Below are 27,318 nucleotides of genomic sequence, written 5' to 3' on the forward strand. Positions count from 1 at the left end.
TTTCCCTCTTCAGAAGGTAACACTCATATACTTGTTGCTGTTGATTATGTTACTAAATGGGTGGAAGCCATACCTACAAAAAGTGCTGATGGTGAGACCTCTTTAAGAATGCTTTTAGACATTATTTTTCCTAGATTTGGAGTTCCTAGATATATTATGACAGATGGAGGTTCTCATTTTATTCATGGTGGTTTTAGGAAAACTCTTGCTAAATATGGTATTAATCATAGAATTGCTTCCGCTTATCATCCTCAAACTAGTGGGCAAGTAGAACTATCAAATAGAGAAACTAAATTTATCTTGCAAAAGACTGTTAATAAAACTAGAAAGAATTGGGCTAGTAAATTGAAGGAAGCACTATGGGCTTATACAACTGCTTATAAAAACCCCATGGGAATGTCACCTTATAAAATGGTTTATGGAAAAGCTTGTCATTTACCTTTAGAACTAGAGCACAAGGCTTATTGGGCTGTTAGAGAATTAAATAAAGATCCTAAACTAGCCGGTAATAAGAGGTTGCTGCAATTAAGTTCTCTAGATGAATGGAGAAGTGAAGCTTATGAAAATGCTAAACTCTTTAAAGAGAAAGTTAAGAAATGGCATGATAGAAGGATTATCAAAAGAGAGTTTAATATTGGGGATAAAGTCCTATTGTATCGGTCTCGTCTCAGATTCTTTGCAGGGAAATTACTCTCGAAATGGGAAGGAACATATGTTGTTGAGGAGGTGTATCGTTCAGGAGCAATTAAAATTAGTTCTCTCCAAGGCAATGCCACGCAAGTGGTGAATGGACAAAGACTCAAGCATTATATCTCAGGTGATTCTTATAATGTAGATGTTGATGTTATTCGAGTGGAAACACCAGAGGCTTTCATCAAAGGTCAAATTGACAGTCCGCCAGAACTCGACTTTGAATAGGTAACAGTACAGGTAATAAAAAGTTCGCGATTTACTTTCCGAACAATGTTTTTGCTGTTTTTGGAAAATATGAAAAATTACGAGATCGAAACGGAGTGGAGGAGACGCACGAGGGCGTGCCCCCATAGGCCGGCGCGGACAGGCCTTGGCCCGCGCCGCCCTATGAGCTGTCCGCCTCGTCGCCCCTTTCCGACTTCGGTTCGACCTGGTACTTTCCTTATGACATAAAAATTCCTGCTATATAATCTCCCGGACCCCTGGAGGTCCGTATATCGTTTTCTCGACGTGTTTTGTTTCGAGCTGTTTCTGCCAGGATCTATTCTCAATCTAGGAGCACCATGGCCTCCAACAACAAGGGCAAAGGGCTTTCGAAGGAAGAAGTGAAAAGGGTGTCGTCAAAACAAGAGCAACAAGCTGTTGGGAGTAAGCAAATCTTGGTGGGATCTGTTGACACTCGACGTTCTTTCTCTCATAACTTGCAGGGACCCTTACCACCTGCTTTTGGCCTTGACTCTTTCCCTGTGCTGGAAGAAGCTCTACGGACTACCGATGAGTTTTGTGGTCAATACCGGGCTCTAAGAAGAGAAGTGGAGATACTCCAGGAGGAGAATTACCGACTCCGTAGAATGCTGGAATATTACTCGATACCCATCACAAGGTCGCCACCGCCAACTTCAGATAACAATGAATCTCTTCGAGTCTTAGTGCAGAATTGCCAAGCTGAGAAACTGAAGCTGAAGGAGATCTGTAAGAAGCGCGGGAGGAGTTCATCACCACCATCGCCAAAGGAGTAATTCATCATTGGTATTGGCATCCCCTTGGTTTGTTCCAAGCTTGGGGGAGTGCCGCGGTATCACATCATCACTACCTTTTTACTTTTTACTATCAAGTAGTGTCATATCATGAGTAGGGAAGTTATCATATAAGATGGGTTACAGTGTGGAAGTATCTCTCCTTTAGTTGGTTGTCTATGTATCCCTTGGTGTGAGTTATCGTTATGAAATATTAATGAGAAGTCTTATCATTTACATATTGCACACCTTATTTTAGTTTGCAATCTCTATTATATGATTGATCTTGATTTTAGTATTGGTACCACTTTGGGAGCATTGAGTAAATCTATTTGGTTTTGGCAAACTTAGCATTGGTCAATAGCAACAACACCTTGAGGTTTAAGTAGAAAAGAGAAATATATATAGTTGTTTCATTGTCTTCCTTTCTTGTTAGCTCATAGCTTATTATTCTGAAGTTAAAATTGTTCGAGCTTACAAGAAAGATGCATGATTGTTTCTATCACATGTATATTCGTTTGTTTCCCTCAACTTTTGTGCTTGCTAATTAACCTTGCTAGCCAAAGACCTGTACTGAGAGGGAATGCTTCTCGTGCATCCAAACCTCAACCCAAACCTATGCCATTTGTGTCCACCATATCTACCTACTACATGGTATTTCCCTGCCATTCCAAGTAAATACTTCATGTGCTACCTTTAAACAATTCAAAATTTATTACTTCTTATTTTGTGTCAATGTTTTATAGCTCATGAGGAAGTATGTGGTGTTTTATCTTTCAGTCTTGTTAGGCAGCTTCCACTAATGGACTAGTGGCTTCATCCACTTATCCTATAATTTTGCAAAAAGAGCTGGCAACGGGGTTCCCAGCCCCAATTAATCAACTTTCATTAATAATTCTCTTCACATGTTTTGCTCTGATTCATCAGTAAGCAACTTAATTTTGCAATAGACACTCCTCCATGGTATGAGATTGTTGGAAGGCACCCGAGGATTCGGTTAGCCATGGCTTGTGTAAGCAAAGGTTGGGGGGAGTGTCATCCTTAAATAAACTAAAGTACATGTGTAAACAAAAGAGAAGAGGGATGATCTACCTTGCTGGTAGAGATAACGTCCTTCATGGGAGCCGCTCTTTGGAGGTCTGTTTGGCAAGGGGGTTAGAGTACCCGCTACCATTCGTTGACAACAACAAACACCTCTCAAAACTTTACTTTTATTCTCTTTATATGATTTCAAAACTGAAAAAGCTCTAGCACATGATTTAATCCCTGCTTCCCTCTGCGAAGGGCCTGTCTTTTACTTTATGTTGAGTCAGTAAACCTATTTCCCTCCATCTCAAGCAAGCATTTGAGTTGTTGTGATCAAACCATTATATTGTGATTTGCTTCATCATGTCTTTTACTCTTCATTGTTTAGTACAAGTTTTATCTGAATGAATATAGCTTTGAAAGTTATCAATGATCACTATGATTGAGTATGCAAGTTTACCATAAGCTTTAATATGAAAGCGCTGCTCAATAGATAAGTATAATCTGTTAACTGTTCTCTGACCAAGAACAAAGTTTGCCATCACCAACTATGATTTCTTTTTTTTTGAAGATTTCCAACTATGATTTCTTATGCACCTTTATTTGTGATTACCTTATACTTGTTTCAAGTTGAGTTATATGAGGAAGTTGTTTACTAGAATGTCTTGTGTGAATGAATATGATGCTTCTTGTCCGTATTTGATTTATCGACTCTTCACTCCATAAACATGTGGTCCTGTTTACCGAGTTCAGTTTCGCTTGGGGACAAGCGAAGTCTAAGCTTGGGGGGAGTTGATACGTCCAATTTGCATCACTATTTTATATCATGTTTGCTGTTATTCATTGATATATTTCATATTTGGAGATAATACTTATGTTATTTCATCTATTTTGCGTGTTTCATGATTATTGGAGGATCGCGCACCGGAGCCAGGATTCTGCTAGAAAAAGCACCGTCAGAATGCAATATTTCGGAAGATCAACAGTTGACGGAAATTATATGAAAAATCCTATTTTTCCAGATGACGAAGGGAGACAGAAGGGGGAGCCGAGGGGCCTGGCCGCGCCGCCCTGTGAGGAGGGGGCCCACAGCCCCCTCTCGCCTCCTTTTCTTCGCGTACGCCTTCGTCCCAAAAACCTAAGCTCCAGGGGTACATCGCGAAGAGCCACAGCCGCCTCTGCGGGGCGGAGAACACCAGAGAGAAAAGAGCTCTCCGGCAGGCTGAGATCCGCCGGGGAAATTCCCTCCCGGAGGGGGAAATCGACGCCATCGTCACCGTCATCGAGCTGGACATCATCTCCATCACCATCATCGTCATCTTCATCATCATCACCGCCGTCTCCACCGCTGCACGCCGTCACCGCTATAACAATTTGGGTTTGATCTTGATTGTTTGATAGGGGAAACTCTCCCGGTGTTGATTTCTACTTGTTATTGATGCTATTGAGTGAAACCGTTGAACCAAGGTTTATGTTCAGATTGTTATTCATCATCATATCACCTCTGATCATGTTCCATATGATGTCTCGTGAGTAGTTCGTTTAGTTCTTGAGGACATGGGTGAAGTCTAAATGTTAGTAGTGAAGTATGGCTGAGTAATATTCAATGTTATGATATTTAAGTTGTGGTGTTATTCTTCTAGTGGTGTCATGTGAACGTCGACTACACGACACTTCACCTTTATGGGCCTAGGGGAATGCATCTTGTACTCGTTTGCCAATTGCGGGGTTGCCGGAGTGACAGAAACCTGAGCCCCCGTTGGTATATCGATGCAGGAGGGATAGCAGGATCTCAGAGTTTAAGGCTGTGGTTAGATTTATCTTAATTACTTTCTTGTAGTTGCGGATGCTTGCAAGGGGTATAATCACAAGTTTGTATTAGTCCTAGGAAGGGCGGTACATTAGCATAGGTTCACCCACACAACACTTATCAAAACAATGAAGATTAATTAGCCGTATGTAGCGAAAGCACTAGACTAAAATCCCGTGTGTCCTCGAGAACGTTTGGTTATTATAAGTAAACAACCCGGCTTGTCCTTTGTGCTAAAAAGGATTGGGCCACTCGCTGCAATTATTACTCTCTCACTTTACTTACTCGTACTTTATTCATCTATTACATCAAAACCCCCTGAATACTTGTCTGTGAGCATTTACAGTGAATCCTTCATCGAAACTGCTTGTCAACACCTTCTGCTCCTCGTTGGGATCGACATTCTTACTTATCGAAGATACTACGATACACCCCCTAAACTTGTGGGTCATCACTAGACTTCAATGGGATCATCATCGCCATCATCTCCACCACCGTCACCGTCATCTCCACCGCTGCACCTCGTCACCGCTTTAACATCTAGGGTTGAATCTTGATTGTTTCATAGGGGAAACTCTCTCGGTATTGATTACTCCTTGTTATTGATGCTATTGAGTGAAACCATTGAACCAAGGTTAATGTTCAGATTGTTATTCATCATCATATCACCTCTGATCATGTTCCATATGATGTCTCGTGAGTAGTTCGTTTAGTTCTTGAGGACATGGGTGAAGTCTAAATGTTGGTAGTGAACTATGTTGAGTAATATTCAATGGTTTGATATTTAAGTTGTGGTGTTATTCTTCTAGTGGTGTCATGTGAACGTCGACTACATGATACTTCACCTTTATGGGCCTAGGGGAATACATCTTGTATTCGTTTTCTAATTGTGGGGTTGCCGGAGTGACAGCAACCTGAACCCCCGTTGGTATATCGATGCAGGAGGGATAGCAGGATCTCAGAGTTTAAGGCTGTGGTTAGATTTATCTTAATTACTTTCTTGTATTTGCGGATGCTTGCAAGGGGTATAATCACAAGTATATATTAGTCCTAGGAAGGGTGGTGCATTAGCATAGGTTCATCCACACAACACTTATCAAAACAATGAAGATTAATCAACTATATGAAGCGAAAGCACTAGACTAAATTTCCGTGTGTCCTCAAGAACGTTTGGTCATCATAAGTAAACAAACCGCTTGTCCTTTGTGCTAAAAAGGATTGGGCCACTCGCTGCAACTATTACTCTCGCATTTTATTTACTTGTACTTTATTTATCTGCAATATCAAAACCCCATGAATACTTGTCTGTGAGCATTTACAGTGAATCATTCATCGAAACTGCTTGTCAACACCTTCTGCTCCTCGTTGGGTTCGACACTCTTATTTATCGAAAGTACTACGATACACCCCCTATACTTGTGGGTCATCATGTCTCTCTCCCACACAAGGATTGCTAGGATCTGAATTTATTCAAACACAAACAAAAATAAAAACACACAGACGCTCCAAGTAAAGCACATAAGATGTGACGGAATAAAAATATAGTTTCACTAGAGGTGACCTGATAAGTTGTTGATGAAGAAGGGGATGCCTTGGGCATCCCCAAGCTTAGACGCTTGAGTCTTCTTGAAATATGCTTGGGTGACCCACGGGGGGGCATCCCCAAGCTTAGGCTCTTCACTCTTCTTGATCACATTATATCACCCTTCTCTCTTGACCCTTGAAAACTTCTGCCACACCAAACTTCTCATAAACTTCATTAGAGAGGTTAGTACTCAAAAAAAAACTTTAATCCACTTTAGTATTGTAGTGCACATTGCAAGAACTCAATAAAACATTAGCTACAGCTCTCCACATCTAGAAAGCCTTACTTAAAATTCACAAGAGACAATGCAAAAAACAGAGACAGAATCTGTCAAAACAGAACAACCAGTAAACATGAATTTTTTAGAGGTACTTCCGTTGCTCAAATCAGAAAACTCAAAACTAATGAAAGTTGCGTACATATCTGAGGAACACGCATGAAAATTGGCAGAATTTTTAGGTTCCCCTAGAGAGAGATCTACTCAAATTCGTGACAGCTAAAAATCTGTTTCTGCGCAGAAATCCAAATCTAGTGTCAACTTTCTATTAGAGACTTTACTTGGCGCAACAATGCAATAAAATAAAGATAAGGAGAGGTTGCTATAGTAGTAACAACTTCCAAGACATAACAAAATAGTACCAAAATAAAAACATGGGTTATCTTCCAAGAAGTGCTTTCTTTATAGCCATTAAGATGGGCTCAGTAAATTTTAATGATGCTCACATGGAAAATAGAAAATGAAACAAAAGGAGCATCAAAAAGCAAATTCAAAACACATTTAAGTCTAACCCACTTCCTATGCATAGGAATCTTGTACACAAATAAATTCACCAAGAACAAAGTGACAAGCATAGGAAGATAAAACAAGAGTAACTTCAAAAGTTTCAGCATATAGAGAGGTGTTTTAGTACCATACAAATTTCTACAACCATATTTTCCTCTCTCATAATAATTTTTAGTAGCTTCATGAATAAACTCAACAATATAACTATCACATAAATCATGTTTTTCATGATCCACAAACACATAATTTTTATCAAGCTCAAAAATAATAGGATCAAAACTTTCTAAACCACTTTTTAAAAATCTATAACAAGACGATTGATCATTCTCAAGAGATATGGGACTCCTAGATAAAGTCAAGACCTCTCCAATCCCATTTTCATTAGTAGTACAATTAATATTATCAAGTAACATAGGACCATCATCTAGAGATTTATCATAAACATTTGCTAAGCAAAACTCTTTAGTACCATGCATTCCGATATCAGGCACAAACAAAGCATTATCATAAGATTTATTAAAATAGCATGGATTATCATAGATAACAGTAGCATAATTATTCTCACAAGATTTACTCACAGGGAATATTTCAAGAGAATCCACGGGAACATAACATTCATCCTCCTTTGGTAAGCATGGAGGACAATCAAATAGCGTAAGAGATAAAGAGTTACTCTCATTAGAAGGTTGGCATGGGTAGCTAATCCATTCTTCCTCCTTTTGTTCATCACTCTCCTCCTCTTTTTCATCCAATGAGCTTTCAGGTTCATCAATTTCTTCTTCCACAGGTCCTTGCAAATTGTGAGTGCATTCTTGTGTATGAATGAGTCTCTCTTTATAATAAATAATATAAGGATTATTGCTGTAACTTTCTATGCAAAAAATCAAGGATAGAAGAGACATAATCTTTAAGGTTCTTACAAGCAATACAGGTTTCATAATTTTTAGCCATGAAGGATTCTATCTCAGAAGCTCCCATAAATAAAACAAATTGTTCTACTTCTTCGAATCCAAGATGAATATAGTTATTCCAATTATAGTTCATAATTAAAACTTCCTCACTAAAGCCACATTAAAATTTAAGATTCTTAGTATCTTGTTTAGAGCAACAGTTTATATCATGGCGTTTAAGAAAGATTTTAGCAATTGTATTCAATTTTTCTATCACAGCACTCATAACTTTTCCCGTTCTTGATTCTCTATAGTTCATATATAATTCAATAAGCTCCAAATAGGTTGTGGGTTCTCCCATAACAACAGTTTTTAATTTTTTGGTTTTTCAAATTTTTATGGATTTTTTGGTATATAAGAAAAATAAAACAAGACAAAAACGAACTAGACAAAAGTAAACTAAGCAAAATAATACTAGACAGAAATAAACTAAGCACAAATAAACTAGACAAAAGTAAATTAAGCAAAACAAAATAAAATAAAACAGAGAGAGAGGTAGAGTGTACTCCCCAGGTGAACTTATGAGTAGAACTATGCCTCCCCGACAACGGCGCCAGAAAATAGTCTTGATAACCCACAAGTATAGGGGATCGCAACAGTCTTCAAGGGAAGTAAAACCCAAATTTATTGATTCGACACAAGGGAGGTAAAGAATACTTATAAGCCTTAACAACTGAGTTGTCAATTCAGCTGCACCTGGAAAAGCACTAGTAACAGGGGTGATGTGAAAGTAGCAGTAATATGAGAGCAATAGTAACAGTAACACAGCAGCAGTAGCAGTAACACAGAGGCAATGGCACCAGAAAATAGTTGATACTACTTCCAATGACATATAGGACCGAGTGAATATTTGATGATGAAATATGGACCGGGGTTCCCAGCTATCTACACTAGTGGTAACTCTCCAATAACAAGTGACAAGTGTTGGGTGAACAAATTACAGTTCGGCAATTGATAGGATTGAAATAGCATTAAGACAGAACATCAAGTCTATTAATCATGTAGGCATGTTTTCCATATTTTGTCATACGTGCTCGCAATGAGAAACTTGCATAACATCTTTTGTCCTACCAGCCGGTGGCAGCCGGGCCTCAAGGGAATCTACTGGTAATTAAGGTACTCCTTTTAATAGAGCACCGGAGCAAAGCATTAACACTTGGTGAAAACATGTGATCCTCATATCTAAGCCATCCCCTCCAGTTATCCCAGTTGCTGTCACTCTGGGGCCTCGGGTTCCGGACATAGACATGTGCAAACAACTTGTAGATACAATCTAAGCAATAATTATAGAGCTCAAATCTAAGATCATGCCAAATCTAAGACGGAGGGGCCTGCACGGTGGACGTTGCCTGCATCGATGGCGGCGCACGCTCGGTCGACAAATCGTCGAGCAGGTTGCGTGCACCGGTCATCGCTGCTGCTCCCAGGTGCTTGTGGGCCTTGGAGTTTGCTGGCGCACGGTTGAGGTCAATGGACAAAGGCGACGGCCCCGTCATGGACTCGCCCACCTCCGGTGATCCATCCCGTGACGGGTACATGTACCGCCCCGACGGCGCCACCATTTCCTGCGCGCCGGGCGTGTACCGAAATGGGGCAGTCGGCGGGGCTGTTGACCTTGGAGGAAGTGGCCGGGTCACGGACGAGGCCGAGCTCCGCCCCCGAGGCCGTGCCGGCGCCCGGGACGATCATGTGCTGAGCGAGTGCTGCGTGGCCGTAAAAGAGCATGGCATGCTCTTTCATGACATTCGCCTTCGCCTGTGTTTGGAGTTGGAGGAGCTGCTCCGCCGCCCGCTGCTGCTCCTCCGCGGCAGCGGCCTCCTTCTTCCGTTGCTCGAGCGCCCTGCGCTGGTCGCCCCGCTTCTTGCTCTCGATCGCCCTCTGCTCCGCGGTGAGCTCGGGCTTCGCCTTCTTTGTCGCCAGCCCGGCATCTAGGGCCACCGGAGCGTCCATTTCAGGAGCCGCCTCCACGGGAGGAGCGGCAACGGTCGCGAGCTGGACCTCGTCTCCGATGGTGGCGGTGGCGACGGCAAGAGCTTCGTCGACCATCTCTAGGTTTTAGGAGTGGAGTGAAGTGAGTGTGTTTTGGGTGGCAGACATGCGAACAAGGGAAGAACGCGAGCGGCCAGCGCGGTCTCCGCGGCCACGTAAACGCTCAAATTTGGGCCGGCTTTGGGTTGTTCGGGCTCTCCGTTTTTGGATGAGTCCGTACGCTGGACCGGAAAGAGGCTCGCTGGGTCATGTGGGGACAACGACAAATTGTCTGGTACTCCCTAGGTCACTGTTTCTCTGCAATGATTCCTCTCTGCATTGAGTTTTCGTCCCTATGTGGCAATGTTTTGCCCGTGACTCGAACCAATAATGAAAAAATTGGTCCAATCAATCACATGGGTCGATGGCTCTCGTATACACAATTTCGGCTCGAACCTTGAAACGACAAAAAAACACTCGTCCCTCCCTCCTGCATCTGGAACATTCTACGGGGGACACGCTTGGTCATTATTTGCGTTGTGTACCTTGCCCACCTTGATGGTAAAAGTCTGACACAACTGGACTGTCAACCTGATGCTTGGTCGAGATATATGCGTACCAAACTCGTGATTACGTGCATGAATAAGAGGGATAGGGCATTTCAGGGGATTATTCAGATGACACAACAAGTTTGTATTGTATTTTAAAAGTAACGTAACCCAACATGCAACTAGCTAGTAGTGCCAGGCTGCCAGCAGGAATCGAACCAGAACCACGGGCAACCTACATGCACCTATGAACACCTACAGGCTATAGATGTACATGCATATACAGGAGCCTAGGATTAATTAGCACTGCTCACTACTAGTACTGTTGTTGCGCTGGGCACGCCGGTTGAGCATCTCCAGGAAAGACCGACGTCTCACATAGCCGTGCGCGCTGCGCAGTTGCTTCACTGCACTTTTCACCTCCCGTAGCAGTTTGTAGTAGTATAAATAGTACTACCATGGATCAGTTCAAGTAATGCATAACGAAGCATTCGGTCTCCAGCTCTCTCTCCCCCGTGAACTCTACTAAACTCAGCGTGCGTGCGTGTGTTTTCTTGTCCTAACAACAACACGAAGCAGGCGCAATGGTGGACGTGGACCTCCGCACGGCGGCGGCGTTCGTGGCGGCTGCGGTGGCCCTCTACTTCCTGGTTGAGCAGCTGTCATACCACCGCAAGAAGGGGGCGCTGCCAGGGCCGCCGTTGGTGGTGCCTTTCCTTGGCAGCGTGGCGCACATGGTCCGCGATCCAGCGCGGTACTGGGAGGTAATGGCGGCGCAAGCAAAGGAGTCGGGCCTCGGCCTCTCCGCCGACTGGATGTTTGGCTATTTCATCGTCTTCATCCGCGACTCAGAGCTGTCCCACCGCGTGTTCGCAAACGTTCGCCCCGACGCCTTCCAGTCAACGGGCCACCCTTTTGGGCGTAAGCTCTGGGGGGCGGACAACATCATCTACAAGTTCGGCGACGAGCACAAGGAGCTGCGGCGCAGGATCGCGTCCAACTTCACGTCGCGTGCGCTTTCCACCTACGCCGCCATCCAACAGCGCGTCATCCTCGCCCACCTCCGGAGGTGGCTCGACCGGAGCGCTGCAGCTGGCAACAAGTCCATGCCGCTGCTTGTGCCCTTCCGCGACATGAACCTAGAGACCACACAGGCGGTGATCGTAGGGCCATACCTCACCGAGGAGACGACAGAGATGCTCCGCAAGGACTACAACATCTTCATTGACGGGTTCGCGGCAGTTCCCGTGGACCTGCCAGGGTTTGTGTTCCGGCGCGCGAGGCTGGCCGGGGTGCGACTCAGGCGCCTACTGACGGAGTGCGCGCGGGAGAGCAAGGCCCGCATGCGCGCCGGCGGCAAGCCGGAGTGCCTTGCGGACTACGGGATTCACGAGATGGTTCGACACATAGACGAGGGCGCCAATGCAGGACTGCCTCCGCCGGCCAACACCTCTGACGAGAATGTCGGGTCCTACCTGTTCAACTTCCTCTTCGGCGCCCAGGACAATGTCACCTCCTTGCTTTGCTCCGCAGTCTCCGCCCTGGAGACCCACCCGAACGTAGTGGCCCGCGTGCGCGCCGAGGTTGTCACCGTCTGGTCGCCCGAGTCCGGCAAGCTCATCACCGCGGAGATGATCCAGGAGATGAAGTACACGCAGGCGGTGGCGCGCGAGGTGGTCCGGCACCGCCCACCAGGGGCGCTGGTGCCGCACATTGCCCTCCAACCCTTCCAGCTGACGGAGTGGTACACAGTGCCCAAGGGCGCCATGGTGTTCCCGTCCGTCTACGAGTCCTCCTTCCAGGGCTTCCACTCGCCGGAAACCTTCGACCCAGATCGATTTTTCTCCGACTCGCGCAGGGAGGACGTGACATACAAGCGCAACTTCCTGGCCTTCGGTGCCGGAGCGCACCAGTGCGTCGGCCAGAGGTACGCACTATACCACCTCACACTCTTCATTGCCTTGTTCGTGACCGTCGCAGAGTTCCAGCGAGACAGGACAGAGGGGTGTGACGAGCTGTTGTACGTGCCCACCATCGTGCCCAGGGATGGCTGCACTGTGTACCTGAAGCAGCGCTGCCCTAGCGTCCCATCCTTTTCCTTGTGAACCATATATGTAGTATATCCTTTCTATGGTTTGAATAATGGTTGTAAGATTGTGGAGTTATGTGTTGAGGGTCGAAATAAGTATGTATGATGTAACGTCAGGAAAGTCTATTTGAAGTTATATTATCCCTCCGTTTGGAAAAATGTTTGGAAAATATGTTGAAACATATACTTAAGTTTGTATCTAGTCTATCTTTATGTGTGGTTCACTTATTTTAGTTTGTATCTAATTATTAATGCACACGGTAATTATTAATTTTGCATGTCATCTAAAAGTATGTTTTAGATCAAGGTGCGAAATGTTTATCCGGTGGAGATGATATAATCCATGACATATCCCATTTTAACCTAGAGGGTGTCTTGGGTATACGACCCGGAGGGCTAAAAAATTCGGTGATGGTGAACTATTTGCAGGCATCACGGTCTGGTGAAGTGCGGTGACAAATAAGAGAAAATGTCCGTCGTTGGTTCATACAAAAAACTAGTGATCCATATGTTTTCGACGAATGTGAGTGGTTATTTGTACAACGTTGACGAGCAGTTAGAGGCAATCGTCGATCGATTTTCACTATTAATGGCGACGTTCGACATTTGTATTATCGGCTTCGTTGTCTAGACATGATGAATACGTGACGATAATGTCACACGTTGCTGATATGTTTTAGAAGCCCCAACGTTAGAGGCACTAGTTGAATGCCCGTGCGTTGCCACGGATCAATGCATATCTAAATAATAAATGACATGGTCATCCAGCTGAACGAAAAATCATATGATTCGAGTCATAAAAACTTTATATCATGCTTTGATCATTATCCTTACTTCAACAATGGCATCATCATACTTCATACTCACCATACTCCAACGTCTTACTCACTGTTGTGCTCTACTTTTTCTCCAACTATGCCAAATCACTACTTGTCACAAACGGTTTTGAATGCTTATTATTCTGCAGGTAAAAACCACCAATTCAATAAAATCACAAAGAACTTGCATATCTTAATTTGTTCTTGACAGTATTTAATACACGTACCTAGCATATAACAAGATGACACATTTTAGGTGTGTAACCAAACAAGGTAAATAGTGCAATACATTTCCCTGGATGATGAGATATGTATATATATATTCTTCTCACGACTTAAAATGACCATGCACCTTTAAATTAGTAAATTTAACGAACCACTACTGATTTTGTTCTACAAATGTACATTGTCCTCCCAAGACAGTGATATCTAACAGATTTCGCCACGTTACTTAACAATGTACACGTGCATTCTTGGAGGAGCAAAACTCTTTTTTATTGCATTAAAAATCAACATCACAACCTGCCAACAGCTACCTACCATGCAACTACGTCACATGTATAATTCATGTACCAAGAATCAAAACAAATCAGAGATATCATATATTATAAACATCAAAGAAGTCAATATTGTTGATACTCGTATATCAAATTAAAACCATTATCTATCACAAGTCACGACAATAGCAGATAAAACATTGGTTTATAACAAAATCTTTGTTGCCCCTGCATGGAACTATCTCTAGATCCTTATGGCGTTTTCTTCGGAGGCACCTCCTCTTCACCTTCAGTTGCAACAACCTGCTGCCATACACCATTTCCATGTCTCCTTCAGCCATCTCTATAGTTGGACCATGCTCATCAATTACTTCATCTGACACAGTAACATGTTCTTCAATATTGGCAAATATGACTTCTCCACTTCGATCAAGTTGTGAGAACACAATTTCTCTTTAAAACTAATTTTGCAGTTTGCCTAGTTCATTTCAGATTTGCATCTCTATACATCCATGCTACTGCTTTCAAGCTACAACTTTACAATGGTAGCTTGCCCAAGCAACACTCTCCACAGCAAATCCACTACCCACGCTACACAGATGCATCGTCAATTTTTTTCTCCACCCTCAGCGAAGTCACCGGCAGATAATATTCTACTTCAAGCCTGTGGTCCAGTAAATCACGCAGGCTCTTCATATATGCAGATACTAAAACAAAAGAAAACTTATGCTAAATGTCTCTCACACTGAAAATTATGGCCTCAAACGGTACTGGAGAAATTTAATTAAAGTTTAATTAGCCTCTCACCGGACCATTGAGACTACTTACTAAACTGAAACGGAATAAAACAAGGAGATCACATCATAACAGAAACAAGATAACAGACAACAGAGTCATATTAGCAGTTTGATTCTCACGCATGTATAGATTTTGTTATGGACAAGGTGTATGATTTGGAATCACCAGACCTTGATATAACGATACAGGATTTGTTCTAGAGATTGTCTTGGGGAAGAAGAAGAAGAATACATAGAAGGATCAGATTCGTTTCATTTCTTCCTAACCTCTCACATATCGACACACGCCCGTATTTAACTCTCGCCAGACACAGCTGGCATTTGCTAGCTACATGACCACATGTCACACTTTCCCGTCATCCACTTCCGAAGACGTAACCCCCGTAGGCGCCTTCCCTGGAGGTAGCTCCTCCCGTGTCATGCTCAGCGTGACACTGGCCTCCCCTTGAGTAGCAGCTTGTCCCCAAGCTGCCGCATCTGGAAACCGCTGACGAACCACTTCATAGTCTTCCCATGTCGCCATATCCTCTTTCATAGTTGACCACTTAATCAGCACTTGCAGGTAGGATTTGTTTCCCTTCTTCACCAATCTCCTGTCCAAAATCTCCTCCGGTTCCAATTCCGCAATGTCCAGCTGAAGCGGAGTAGGCAGCTCTGTAAAGACTGGAGTGTGGTCTGGGACATAGGACTTCAGCTGAGATACGTGGAATACTGGGTGCACTTCACTTGTTGACGGCAGCTCCAGCTTGTACGCCACTGAACCATATTTTGCCAGCACTGTGTACGGTCCAAAATACTTGAAGGACAGTTTGGGATAGGGACGTCGTACCACCGATTGTTGGACATAGGGTTGCAGTTTGAGTAACACCTGCTCTCCAATCTAAAACTCTCGAAACGATCGTTTGGCATCAGCTGTGCGCTTCATCCTTTTGGTGGCTCTGTCCAGTTGCAGTTTGAGAAATTCCGACAAATTGTTTCGTTCCTGTAGCATTTCATCCACTGCAAGAGGCACTGTGTCAGCACTGACTGGAAACATACCGTGCGTTGGCTCATGCCCATACAGTGCCTTGAATGGAGAACACCCCAGTGTGGTGTGGTAGCATGTATTATACCAGTACTCCGCTAATGGTAGCCACTTGACCCATTGTTTTGGTGATGCAGCCACTGAACAACGCAGGTTCAATTCCAGACACTGATTTACTCTCTCTGTTTGCCCATCCGACTGTGGATGGTATGCCGTGCTCAGATTCAGTTGAGTGTGTAAGTTGGTGAATAGGCTTTTCCAAAATGCACTGGTGAAGATATTGTCCCGGTCAGACACAATGGAGGAAGGCAAGCTATGCAGTTTGACCACATTATCAAGGAATGTCTGGGCCACTTGTGGTGCAGTAAACGGATGCTTGAGTGGCAGAAAATGAGCATACTTAGTGTACCTGTCGACCACTACCAAAATTACCTCATAACCTCCAGACTTGGGCAAGCCCGTGATGAAGTCCATGGATACTGATTGCCAAGGAGCTGAGGGAGGTTGCAAAGGTTGCAATAGTCCTGGTGTCTTGCAATTCTCATGTTTTGCCTGTTGACAAATTGTGCACTGCTTGACAAATTCCTCTACTGCCACTTTCATGCCCTCCCATGCAAACAAGTTTTTGAGCCTTTGATATGTCACCTGTATGCCTGAATGCCCTCCCAACGCTGAGGAGTGAAATGCTGTGATAATTTTTGTTTGTAGACCCACATTGGCCCCAACCCACACTTTCCCATGGAAGTATATGAGGCCATCCTTCATTGTGTACCCTGAGCATTGTGGCCTGATACTGCCAGTTCTCTCAATAACTGTTGTGCTGTTGGATCCACCACATAGGAATTGACCACCTCTTGCATCCAGTTAGGCTGCACCACTGAAATTGCATGAAACACATGCCCAATGCGTGACAGTGAGTCAGCAGGTGTATTGTCTACTCCTTTGTTATGCTGGAACTTATATTGCAGCCCAATCAGCTTGGTCATAGCTTTTCTTTGCAGTTCAGTGTGCAGAACTTGGTCCTCCAAACAGCATAGACTCTTGTGATCTGTCTTAATTATGAAAGGGCCTCTCTGCAGATAAGCTCTCCATTTATCCACAGCCATCATAATTGCCAAAAATTCCTTTTCATATATTGACAATTTCTGATTGTTAACCCCCAGTGCCCTACTCAGATAAGTAACAGGATGCCCCTGCTGCAGCAGCACTGCTCCAATCCCACTGTCACATGCATCAGTTTCAATAACAAATGGGCGGTTAAAATCCGGTAATGTGAGCACTGGTGTTTGGGACATTGCTTGCTTCAGATTATCAAAGGCCAACTGAGTAGCAGAAGTCCACACAAAGGCTGTATTCTTTTGCAGTAGATCTGTCAATGGCTTGGCCAACAATCCATAGTTTTTAACAAATTTTCGGTAATATCCCGTTAGACCGAGGAATCCCCTTAATTCTGTAAGGTTGGATGGCTGTGGCCAGTGCAGCATTGCTTCTGTTTTCGTTCTGTCAGTGGCCACCCCTTTATCAGAGATGATGTGTCCCAAGTACTCCAATTGAGTTGCTGCAAATTGACATTTGCTGAGTTTGACATAAAATTTGTTCTCCTGCAAAATCTGGAACACAATCCTCAAATGCTGCAGGTGTTCTTCGATGGATTCACTATACACCAAGATGTCCTCCATGAAAACCAGCACACATTTGCGAATATATCCGGAGAAAATGGAATTCATCACACACTGAAATGTGGCCGGGGCATTAGTAAGTCCAAATGGCATGACCTTGAATTGAAAGTGTCCATGGTGCGTCTTGAATGCCGTTTTCTCTTCATCTTTTTCCAACATTCTTATCTGGTGATATCCACTCCTCAGGTCGAGCTTGGAGAAGAATTTTGTACCCGCCAATTCATCTAACAATTCATCAATGATTGGCATGGGGAATTTGTTCTTGATTGTGGAAGCATTGAGCCGACGATAATCTATACAAAATCTCCACTGACCATCCTTTTTCTTTACCAACAGCACTGGGGAGGCAAATGGGCTCACACTTGCCGTGATAATGCCCATTTTCAGCATTTGTTTCACCTGTCTATCAATCTCATCCTTTTGCAAAGGTGAGTATCGATAAGGACGAGCATTTGTTGGTGCGGTGTCTGGTAACAAGGAAATGGCATGCTCAAAACCCCTCACTGGTGGCAATTCTGACGGTTCTTGGAAAATCGATCCGTACTGGGATAGTAACTGTTGCACACATTCAGGTATCGGCACCACTGTCACCTCCTCTTTGTTTTCCAGAATTGCTGTTGCCCACAGTTCATTCGCATGATGCATTTGTATCACCTGTTCCAAGGACACCTCTGAGATATGGTCTTGATGTCTTGGCATAACTCCTTGCAGCCGCACTGTGGTGCCCATATGTGGTACCTCAAGCCACTTCTCAACCCAGTCACAGTTCATTGGACGAAACTTCTTCAGCCAGTCTATTCCCAACACAGCATCATAGCCCCCCATGTCTAGCACTAGCATATCATGCTCAAATTTGACACCATGAGTGTGCCAAGTGAATTTAGGAATGTAGCTGTTGCATACCAGTTGCTCCCCATTTGCCACCTTGACCTGAATAGGTGATCTAGACTGTGGGATCAGGCCCAGTTTACTGACCATATCTGCATCAATAAAGCTTCCTGTACTGCCTGAATCCACTAACAACAGCACCGTCAAATTGTTGACTCTAGCTGGTAACTGGATCGTGCTGTCAGCATCTGTTCCCCTAATAGCGTTCATAGACAGCTGCTCTGCCTCATCTACTGCCAAAGCTTCCATGTTAGTCACCATTTCCAGCACTTCATCCGACAGAACTTCAGTTGCTGTATCAACTTGCATTGCTTTGAGTTGTGCCACCACTGGTGCTGCACATTGGTGTCCTGGAGCATATTTTGCCCCACACTTGAAACACTCATTGTTTGCTCTTCTGTATTCCTTCAGTTGTTGTGCCTTCCACACCTCTCCCGAAGTGAATTTGTTCTTCTCTTTCCATGGCGTGTTTTGATACTGCTTGTACGGTTTATATGCGGGCTTGGAACTGTCTGGTGTCTGCTCAAACACCTGTGCCATCAGTGTCGCCCTTTGCACTGAATCTGGCAATTGTGCTTCCACCGCCACACGCAGCTCCTCTTTCAGGCCTAGCACAAATTGAGTAACGAGCATCACGCCACCAAATGCTGTATCATATAATTTGATGTGATATACCAATTTATCAAACTGTTTCCGATATTCTGCCACCGTTCCTGTTTGCTTCAGCTGTAGCAATTCCTTCAGTTTCACTCGGTGCGTATCGACATCGAACTCCTGGAGCACTGCCTGCCTGAACTGCTCCCAACTCAACCGCTGACGGTTTTGCTTGAACGCATGATACCAGTGTGCTGCAGCGTCCTGAAGGTACATCGTTGCTGCAGCTACTTGAAATCCAGGAGCAATCTGATACAGAGTGAAGAACGTCTCACAGGTATCGACCCAAATGCTCGCATCAGTGCCATCAAATCGAGGAAAATCCATCCGTGGCATCCATGGCCTTCTCTGGTGAGAATCCTCATTTTCCGGGGACAGGGAATCACGCACAGTGGAACTCTCAGGGTACTCCTCTGGGCGAGGGGAGAAGATAGGTACCTGCGGATTTGGAGCGCTTGTCGGCCCTGGGCCGAATATGCTTCCCGTGGTATGAGGGCGCACCAACACCGGCGGTGGGTGGGTGGGCGCAGCATCCTTGTTCTTCACCCCGTGCGCGAGCGACACCTGCTCATCCTCCAGCTTCCCCAACTTTTCCATGGACAGATCAACCTTGATTTGTACCTGATCCAGGCGCTGCCCTTGGAGATCCATCTTCGCCTCCATCGACAGGAAACGCTCCTCCAGCGTGTCTAGCTTTCCCATCTTCTCCATCAACCGCGCCTCCATCGCCTCCATCGCTGTCACCGTGAAACGCACCTGCGCACTCTGCTTGAACGGTGCCGTTGCAGCAGACTTCTCTGAATCAACCGAACGCTGCGTGGGATTTACGCTAGATCGCTCGAGAGCAATTAGCAACCGTGAGCAGACGCCTTACCGGTACGATCTCGAGATCTAGTCGCGCGAACGGATCGAACAAAGCAACTGATACCAATTGTTATGGACAAGGTGTATGATTTGGAATCACCAGACCTTGATATAATGATACAGGATTTGTTCTAGAGATTGTCTTGGGGAAGAAGAAGAAGAATACAGAGAAGGATCAGATTCGTTTCATTTCTTCCTAACCTCTCACATATCGACACACGCCCGTATTTAACTCTCGCCATACACAGCTGGCATTTGCTAGCTACGTGACCACATGTCACACTTTCCCGTCATCCACTTCCGAAGACGTAACCCCCGTAGGCGCCTTCCCTGGAGGTAGCTCCTCCCGTGTCATGCTCAGCGTGACAGATTTGTGGTCCTGAGATACCTGTAATTACAAGGGAATCTGAATCTCTGCTTGCCCACTTACGTACAGATTTTCACTATTCAAACCAATAGTATTATCTCCTCCACAAAGCAACATCCATGATATTTCTCTCTGTAAATGAACAATTGCATGCCATAAAGGAACGCAAAAACTGATCAAAGTAAAAATAATCATATAATTTTTTTTACTTATGAACAAAACTACAATAGTCTCAGACAATTCTCATGCCCTAACATGATAGAACCTGATTAGCTACAGTTCCAGTCTAGAATAGTTTCTATAAATATTTTCATGATACATTAGTTTCAGTAGGCTGTTTTTCAAGCACCTGCAGATTCTCACCCACCATGAAATTAGTTCCGACCTTGCTACTACATGCACTTACATGTAGGCATTATGCATAGACCAATCCATGAGGCTCAGCTGAAGTCATCCCACAATGCAGGCTACTATTTTCGAGCAACATAGAAACTTATATAAACTTGGAGCTTTTGTATCTTATTATTTATTTGTCTTAGCATCAAACACAAGCTACATTAATAAGTTGATTGTCATATCTTTTATTTATCTCTTGTTTGGAGAGGTGGTTTAAAGTTTAATAAACTTAAAAATGATGTGCAAATGATAATGTTTAGTAGTTTATGTTTTCTTATGGTTAGTTTCAACTAGCTAATAGTGTATATTATGTCATTTTGATCTTAACATGCATTCTCATGTTCATAAGATGGTATGACATTGTGGTATTTGATACGTTGCAAACGTATCTATAATTTTTGATGCTCCATGCTTCTTTTACACCAATTTATATATGTTTTGCTTACACTTCGTTGCACTTTTATACATTTTCTGACACTAACCTATTGACAAGATGCCACAGTGTCAGTTTCCTATTTTCTGTTGTTTTGTATTTCAGAAAAATTGTACATAAAATATTCTGTGAATTGGACGAAACAAAAGCCGAAGTCTTATTTTACCGTAACGAAGACGGAGTTCAGAGGAGAGACGGAGATGCGCCACAGGGCGGCCACACCAGGCCTTGGCGCGGCCCCTGGCCGCGCCAAGGCGTGGTGTGGGCCCCCAGGCGTCCACCGACCTCGCCTTTCCGCCTATTTATTCATAATCTCGGTAAAAACCTAAATACCCGAGCCTCCATCCACGAAAAGTTCCGTCGCGGCCGCCATCACCGACCCTAGCCAGAGAGGGTTCTGAAGCTTAGGGATGATGATACATTGCAAACGTATCTATAATTTTTGATGCTCCATGCTTGTTTTACACATATTTATATATGTTTTGCTTACACCTCGTTGCACTTTTATATACATTTTTCGGCACTAACCTATTGACAAGATGTCACAGTGCCAGTTCCCTGTTTTCTGCTATTTTGTATTTCAGAAAAGTTGTACAGGAGATATTCTGTAACATCCCAAAATTTTTCAAATTTTGGAATGATAAAATAAATAAATTAGTATGTTTGAATTGTTTATCTTGATTGAAATTCGAGAGGGAATTTAATTTTTTCTATTAGTTAAAATAATTTTATCAAAATAGATATTTCATAAACCTTTAGTTTCCAAAATATTTGAAAACAAAACCCTTTAACATTATGCATAGAAAGGCCAGATGCCTTCATCAAATATTTTGAGTTTCGAAATTTATTTACCAATAAATAAATGGTAAAAATGTTCTATTTAAAATTATCTTTGCACTACTATTTTGATCAAATTTTTCTGAAGTGGTTTGAATCACTTTGTAGGCCTAAATCAAAAACAAGGAAAAGAATAAATAAATAAAAAGAGGCCAGCCTAACTGGGCAGATCCAGCCGGATTGGCCCATTTGGCCGATCGAGCCAGGCGTTCCTTCTCGTGAACCTTCATAAACATTACGTATGACAATGGCTATGGTTGTATCTCTCCCTCTCTAATTTTCCATTAATTCAGTGACCGTTTCTTCTCGATTTCAACACGGAAATTACTCAATCCTTGATGGGGAATCCGTTCAAGGAATTTATTTCCATTTAATTGTCTTAATATGTCCAACCGAACCGGTGCACCAAATGCCATCCATCTGCATACACCTCTCGATCTCCCACCTGATACCATACTAAGGCGAACCGAGATGTCCAATGTATGTCCCTTATCTCTCTCCACCATTTTCATTCACGAAGTTATACTCGAGGTTGCTTCTACATCCTTTTCATACCATGCCAAGATCAGTCCCAAATACGAGTTCATCGCTAGATCATCTCACCCTCGGCGATCACCATGTCTATTCCTTACACCAGAAGACTCTTCTCGACGTGGCCTACCTCCAGGACATGATTTTGCGTCATATCATCGTTGTTGGCCGCGTCGACATCACTCAATCGCCCATGGTTGTCCCGCCGGTCACCGCGACGCCATCGTCGAATTATGGTCGTACAAGCGAAACACGGTGGCATACCTATGCTCAAATTAATCCTCTATCTCGTGGGCCTCTTCTCATGCCTTCGCCTTGCTCTGTTTCGCAGCAGGAGGCACTTTCCGACGATGTCTAAGGCTGCCCAAGCCAATGATCAATGCAGCCGAACGAGTTGGCCATCCCGACAAGGAGTACGAGCCCAACGTCCAGTACCCCCTCATGCTTTTCCATCAACTCGGATTTTACTCACGACGAAGCACCCCATGCATCATGCCTCCGACGCCGTCGACCACGTGCACAAATCGCTGGTATAGCCATTCTCATCTAGCCATCCCCTTTCCGTTTCAAAGCTCATGTTTATATCAAGAACATGTACTTGTGTCTTGATCCGATGTATCACATTTAGTTGTGTTAGCTGAACCAATTGATGTACTAACGTTAGTTGACATGATTGAATTCCAATGTATTATATATGATCGATCTATGCAATACAATCAGTATGCATGAATATATTCCACTAAGTTGAACTCATACACTTCAAAAGAAACACATCATATTTCTACTAGGCCTAGGTTCGTGCGTGCACAGAAGTTCTTAGCAGGATACAACTCTTATTCTCCTAAGATAAAGATCCTAATTGTTTTGCTACAGCGGTCATTAAAATCTGTATGCACATATATCGTAGTCTATTTCTTTTCTGTGCTATCGTCAGTTTCGCCTATCCAATTTCTGCATTTTTGCCATTTTGAACTGCAAACGGCGGCGAACTTCTAAAAATCATATGTTGACTTTTTCTTAGCCAAATTCAGGAAACTTTATATCCCTGCAATCCTTAGGAAATATAGAACCCAAGGTACTCATTAGTTTCCATTTTTGACAAATATAAAATATTTGAATTTCAAATGAGGATATTGAGTATTTTTTGTCATAACTTAAATTCTAGAATCTTTACAATATGATCCTTATTGGCAAAGAGCTTATGATCATACCTATCCACACAAATCATTTTGATACTTCAACATTGCCCAATATCATGCCTATTTCAATGACATATCTTGCAAGTCTTGCGTCACTCCATACCTTCATTCCCTTTGAACCATAAGAATGGACGAAGACCAAAACAAAATGAATAAAATAATCTTCTTGATTGTTTGGCCTGCTTGACTTTGTTGTTATTGGAATGTGTGTTTATGTTGTGTTATTTCGTTTATCTTATTAGCTTGATCGGAGAGCTACGTATTTTATTGAGAGAAGTGAACATTCATCGACTACCAAGCAAAGGCAAGTGACACTCTTGTTCATAAATGTCTCAATGTTTTACTATGCATGTAGTATTTCTTTTCTTTCATTAGTATGCATGAGTAGGTTTTATGCATTGCTTTGTCCTATTTAGGGTATCCCAGATTATCCTATTAGAAGAAACAACGTAAGTGTAGAATGCTTAGTCGTGTTGAATAGATACGTGGGAGGGATCTCATGATACATGTGTGTGTTGGAAAAATTATGTTTTTGGTGTGGTGAAATACAACTAAGTTAATGAACCACCTGGACGGATTGGTAAGATAAGTCAATGGAGTGCAGACATTGGTGGGGATCGCTGCCCAGGAACAAAGAGATTGGAGACGTTCAATATTGAGAAGCTTCCAGTGCAGCCACTTGGCAATATGGGCTCTTCCTTGACCAACTAAGTTGTGAGAACTCAGCTACGCGAACAGAGGGTGGTAGTGTTGTAGGATGGAGCGCGTCTGTGCTGGCCTGAGGGATTGCTTCTGAAAAGTCTTGTCTCCTCTTTCTCTCTTCCATTCCACACCTAAGTAGTATGGATTAAGGAATAGCCGAGTCTTGTGGGTAAAGTGTACAAACCTCTCGAGAGTGTCAAAACTAACTACTTAGCAGTGTCCCCGGTTACGGACAATTCTGAGCATCAAGACTTTGAAACTGATCGAGAATCTCCTCATCTCAATTTCCTAAGTTAAAAATTGGTGGGTGAACAAAGGGTTTGGTTTGAAAAAATATAATGGGATGATGAAAAACTATATGCAAAAGATAGGGAAAATTGGCTTTCTGCAAATGATCATAAACTCCACCATCCAAATATGCATGTAGGTATTAGGCACCATTTGTGTCCACCAAAGTGTCATCTTGCCAATACATTCAAAGTATTGACCAAATGTTTTTGGCTGTGACTTTACCTGTTGCAGATATTTTGATAGACGAGTGAGTTACGATGATTAGGGTTACGAGTCTATCCTCAACATACTCGCATGTGGCACATGAAGACGAAGGACTCCATGATGTCTAAGTTTGTTCGTTGTAGAACTCTGATGATACGCTAGCCTTGTGCTATGCAATTTGTAATTCTCTATGTAATCACTGGATCATATGATGTAATAAAGACCTTTGTATCTTTGTATTACATCTTGTACTCTGTATGCTAGCGATTGATCCAGGGACTAGCACAGATACACATAGAGATCGGTACCATAAAAGGTGAGGTCGCTACAGATGGTATCAGAACATTGTGTTGACCATAGGTTCGTGATCCTAGGTTTGGATTAGAAATAGGAAGACCCTCAGATGAAAAAATATCTATCTAATCCAGTTTTAATAAAAATATGTTTGCTTTTTGAAATTCTTGTATTCTCATCTACTTAACCTTCAAGAAGTATTTCCTCTTACCTTAGATGGCCTACTTCTTGAAATACATTAGAAAGGATGGATGATGATCATGTACCAGAAGTGTGAAGACTGGTGTCTCATATATTGTATATCAACCGACAAAGATGCACTTTATAGAAGGCAAACGGATAAATTGAAGAAAGACTTCGATGGAGACTACACAACACACGAAGAAACACCGAATGTGTAGAATAGAGACTTGAAACATCCAAAATAGAAATAAACTAGTCCACCATTTGCTCTCTTTTATCGAACCAACGATAAAGCAACAAAGTATTGATCTTACCAAATTGTGGTATGACCATGCTAGTTTTTTTGTGTTTGAACCATGTTGCTTGATACATGTTAGATGCTTATTGTTTGATGAATTGCATTGATTTGCTATATTTGAGTGGGAATCTTCTTTAGAATCCTTCTATCTATTCTCATCTATACCCAATCCAGCAAATGTTGTCTCGACAAATCATCATGAAGACAACCTTACCAAACCAACCATGATGTTCCCTATCAAGATGAAAATGCGTAGAATGTGAGATACGCAAAACCCTAGTTAAGGAAATCGATAGAATGTTTTCAAAATAATTCAATAATGGGGATTGAAACATTGATGCAATTTTTCATGGATTTTTTTTTTATAAAAACTTGTGAGGTTGACCAAGTGTTAGAATACGAGGTTCAATAAATCAAATACGGAGTAATGATATGGGTGCAGGATGGATTGATCACCATTCCTACTACTCTTATTATTTTCTTTCGTATTGTTGACTTTGCGAATATGGAGAGACGTACCTACAAATGTTGAACCATAGGGTGAATAGATATTGTACCCTTATAGTAGGCAAGTGCTGCCAAACGTAGGACCATGGTGAGTTTGAAGATCCAACCACTACTTGAAGAGTACTAGAAGACTATCGAAGACACCAACAAGCAAAAGATGAAGAATGTCATGAAGGTGTCAAAAGTAGTTCAAAAAAACAACCCGTATGGATTAGAAACCTAACCATGAGAAAAAGTCTACTCAAGTCACCTTGAAGAAATATGTTGTTCACTATTTGTGAATAAACAATCACCTATTGGATATTAACTCAGAAGCCACATGTGCTTTCAAAAGGTGACCCGGTGCCAGTTCATAGTCACATGAGCTTAGTGAGACTCGAGCCAAGCACCACCTACAAAAGTTTCTTTTAAGGGTGGTAGCCCGCATAGACATCCCAAACTCAACTTTATTTCTAGCCTTCTTGAATCTCGAGGACGGGATTTCTAGCCCTAGACATGAAGGATTTTGCTCTCTTTTGCTTCAACTACTATTTCTTGCGAGTGCATCATTAAAACTGCTGAGCCCATCTTAATGGCTATAAAGAAAGAACTTCTTGGGAGATAACCCATGTGTTTATTTTGTTACAGTACTTTTATTTTGTATTTGTGTCTTGGAAGTTGTTACTACTGTAGCAACCTCTCCTTATCTTAATTTTGTTGCATTGTTGTGCCAAGTAAAGTCTTTGATAGTAAGGTTGATACTAGATTTGGATTACTGCGCAGAAACAGATTTCTTGCTGTCACGAATTTCGATCTACCTCTCTGTAGGTAACTCAGAAAAATCTGCCAATTTACGTGCGTGATCCTCAGATATGTACGCAACTTTCATTCAATTTGGGCATTTTCATCTGAGCAAGTCTGGTGCCTCAATAAAATTCGTCTTTACGGACTGTTCTGTTTTGACAGATTCTTCCTTTTATTTCGCATTGCCTCTTTTGCTATGTTGGATGGATTTCTTTGTTTCATTAATGTCCAGTAGCTTTGTGCAATATCCAGAAGTGTTAAGAATGATTGTGTCACCTCTGAACATGTGAATTTTTGATTATGCACTAACCCTCTAATGAGTTGTTTCGAGTTTGGTGTGGAGGAAGTTTTCAAGGGTCAAGAGAGGAGGATGATACAACGTGATCAAGAAGAGTGAAAGCTCTAAGCTTGGGGATGCCCCCGTGGTTCATCCCTGCATATTTCAAGAAGACTCAAGCATCTAAGCTTGGGAATGCCCAAGGCATCCCCTTCTTCATCGACAACATTATCAGGTTCCTCCCTTGAAACTACATTTTTATTCAGTCACATCTTATGTACTTTACTTGGAGCGTCTGTTTGTTTTTGTTTTTGTTTGAATAAATG

At 42.8% G+C, this 27,318-nt stretch overlaps 1 protein-coding gene and 1 long non-coding RNA gene across 2 annotated transcripts; one reads left to right on the forward strand and one right to left on the reverse strand.

Moving 5' to 3' along the window:
- The first annotated feature begins 10,842 nt into the window (after positions 1-10,842).
- On the forward strand, positions 10,843-12,676 carry LOC127294839 (cytochrome P450 710A1-like). The gene has a single exon (XM_051324742.2). The coding sequence runs from the start codon at positions 10,965-10,967 to the stop codon at positions 12,483-12,485; it is 1,521 nt and encodes a 506-aa protein (XP_051180702.1). The 5' UTR covers positions 10,843-10,964; the 3' UTR covers positions 12,486-12,676.
- Positions 12,677-13,926: 1,250 nt separating this feature from the next.
- On the reverse strand, positions 13,927-20,526 carry LOC139838601 (uncharacterized). Its single transcript, XR_011756048.1, has 3 exons — positions 20,464-20,526; positions 20,079-20,189; positions 13,927-14,160 (listed from the first exon to the last, which is right to left on the reverse strand). It is a non-coding gene; the product is annotated as an uncharacterized lncRNA (long non-coding RNA).
- Positions 20,527-27,318: the final 6,792 nt, after the last annotated feature.

This window comes from Lolium perenne, chromosome 1 (genome assembly GCF_019359855.2).
Source record: "Lolium perenne isolate Kyuss_39 chromosome 1, Kyuss_2.0, whole genome shotgun sequence".
In the NCBI taxonomy this organism is placed as follows: Eukaryota; Viridiplantae; Streptophyta; class Magnoliopsida; order Poales; family Poaceae; genus Lolium; species Lolium perenne.

Excerpts from the sequence above, each read along its gene's own strand:
- LOC127294839 (XM_051324742.2), top strand. The coding sequence starts at position 10,965 with ATGGTGGACGTGGACCTCCGCACGGCGGCGGCGTTCGTGGCGGCTGCG.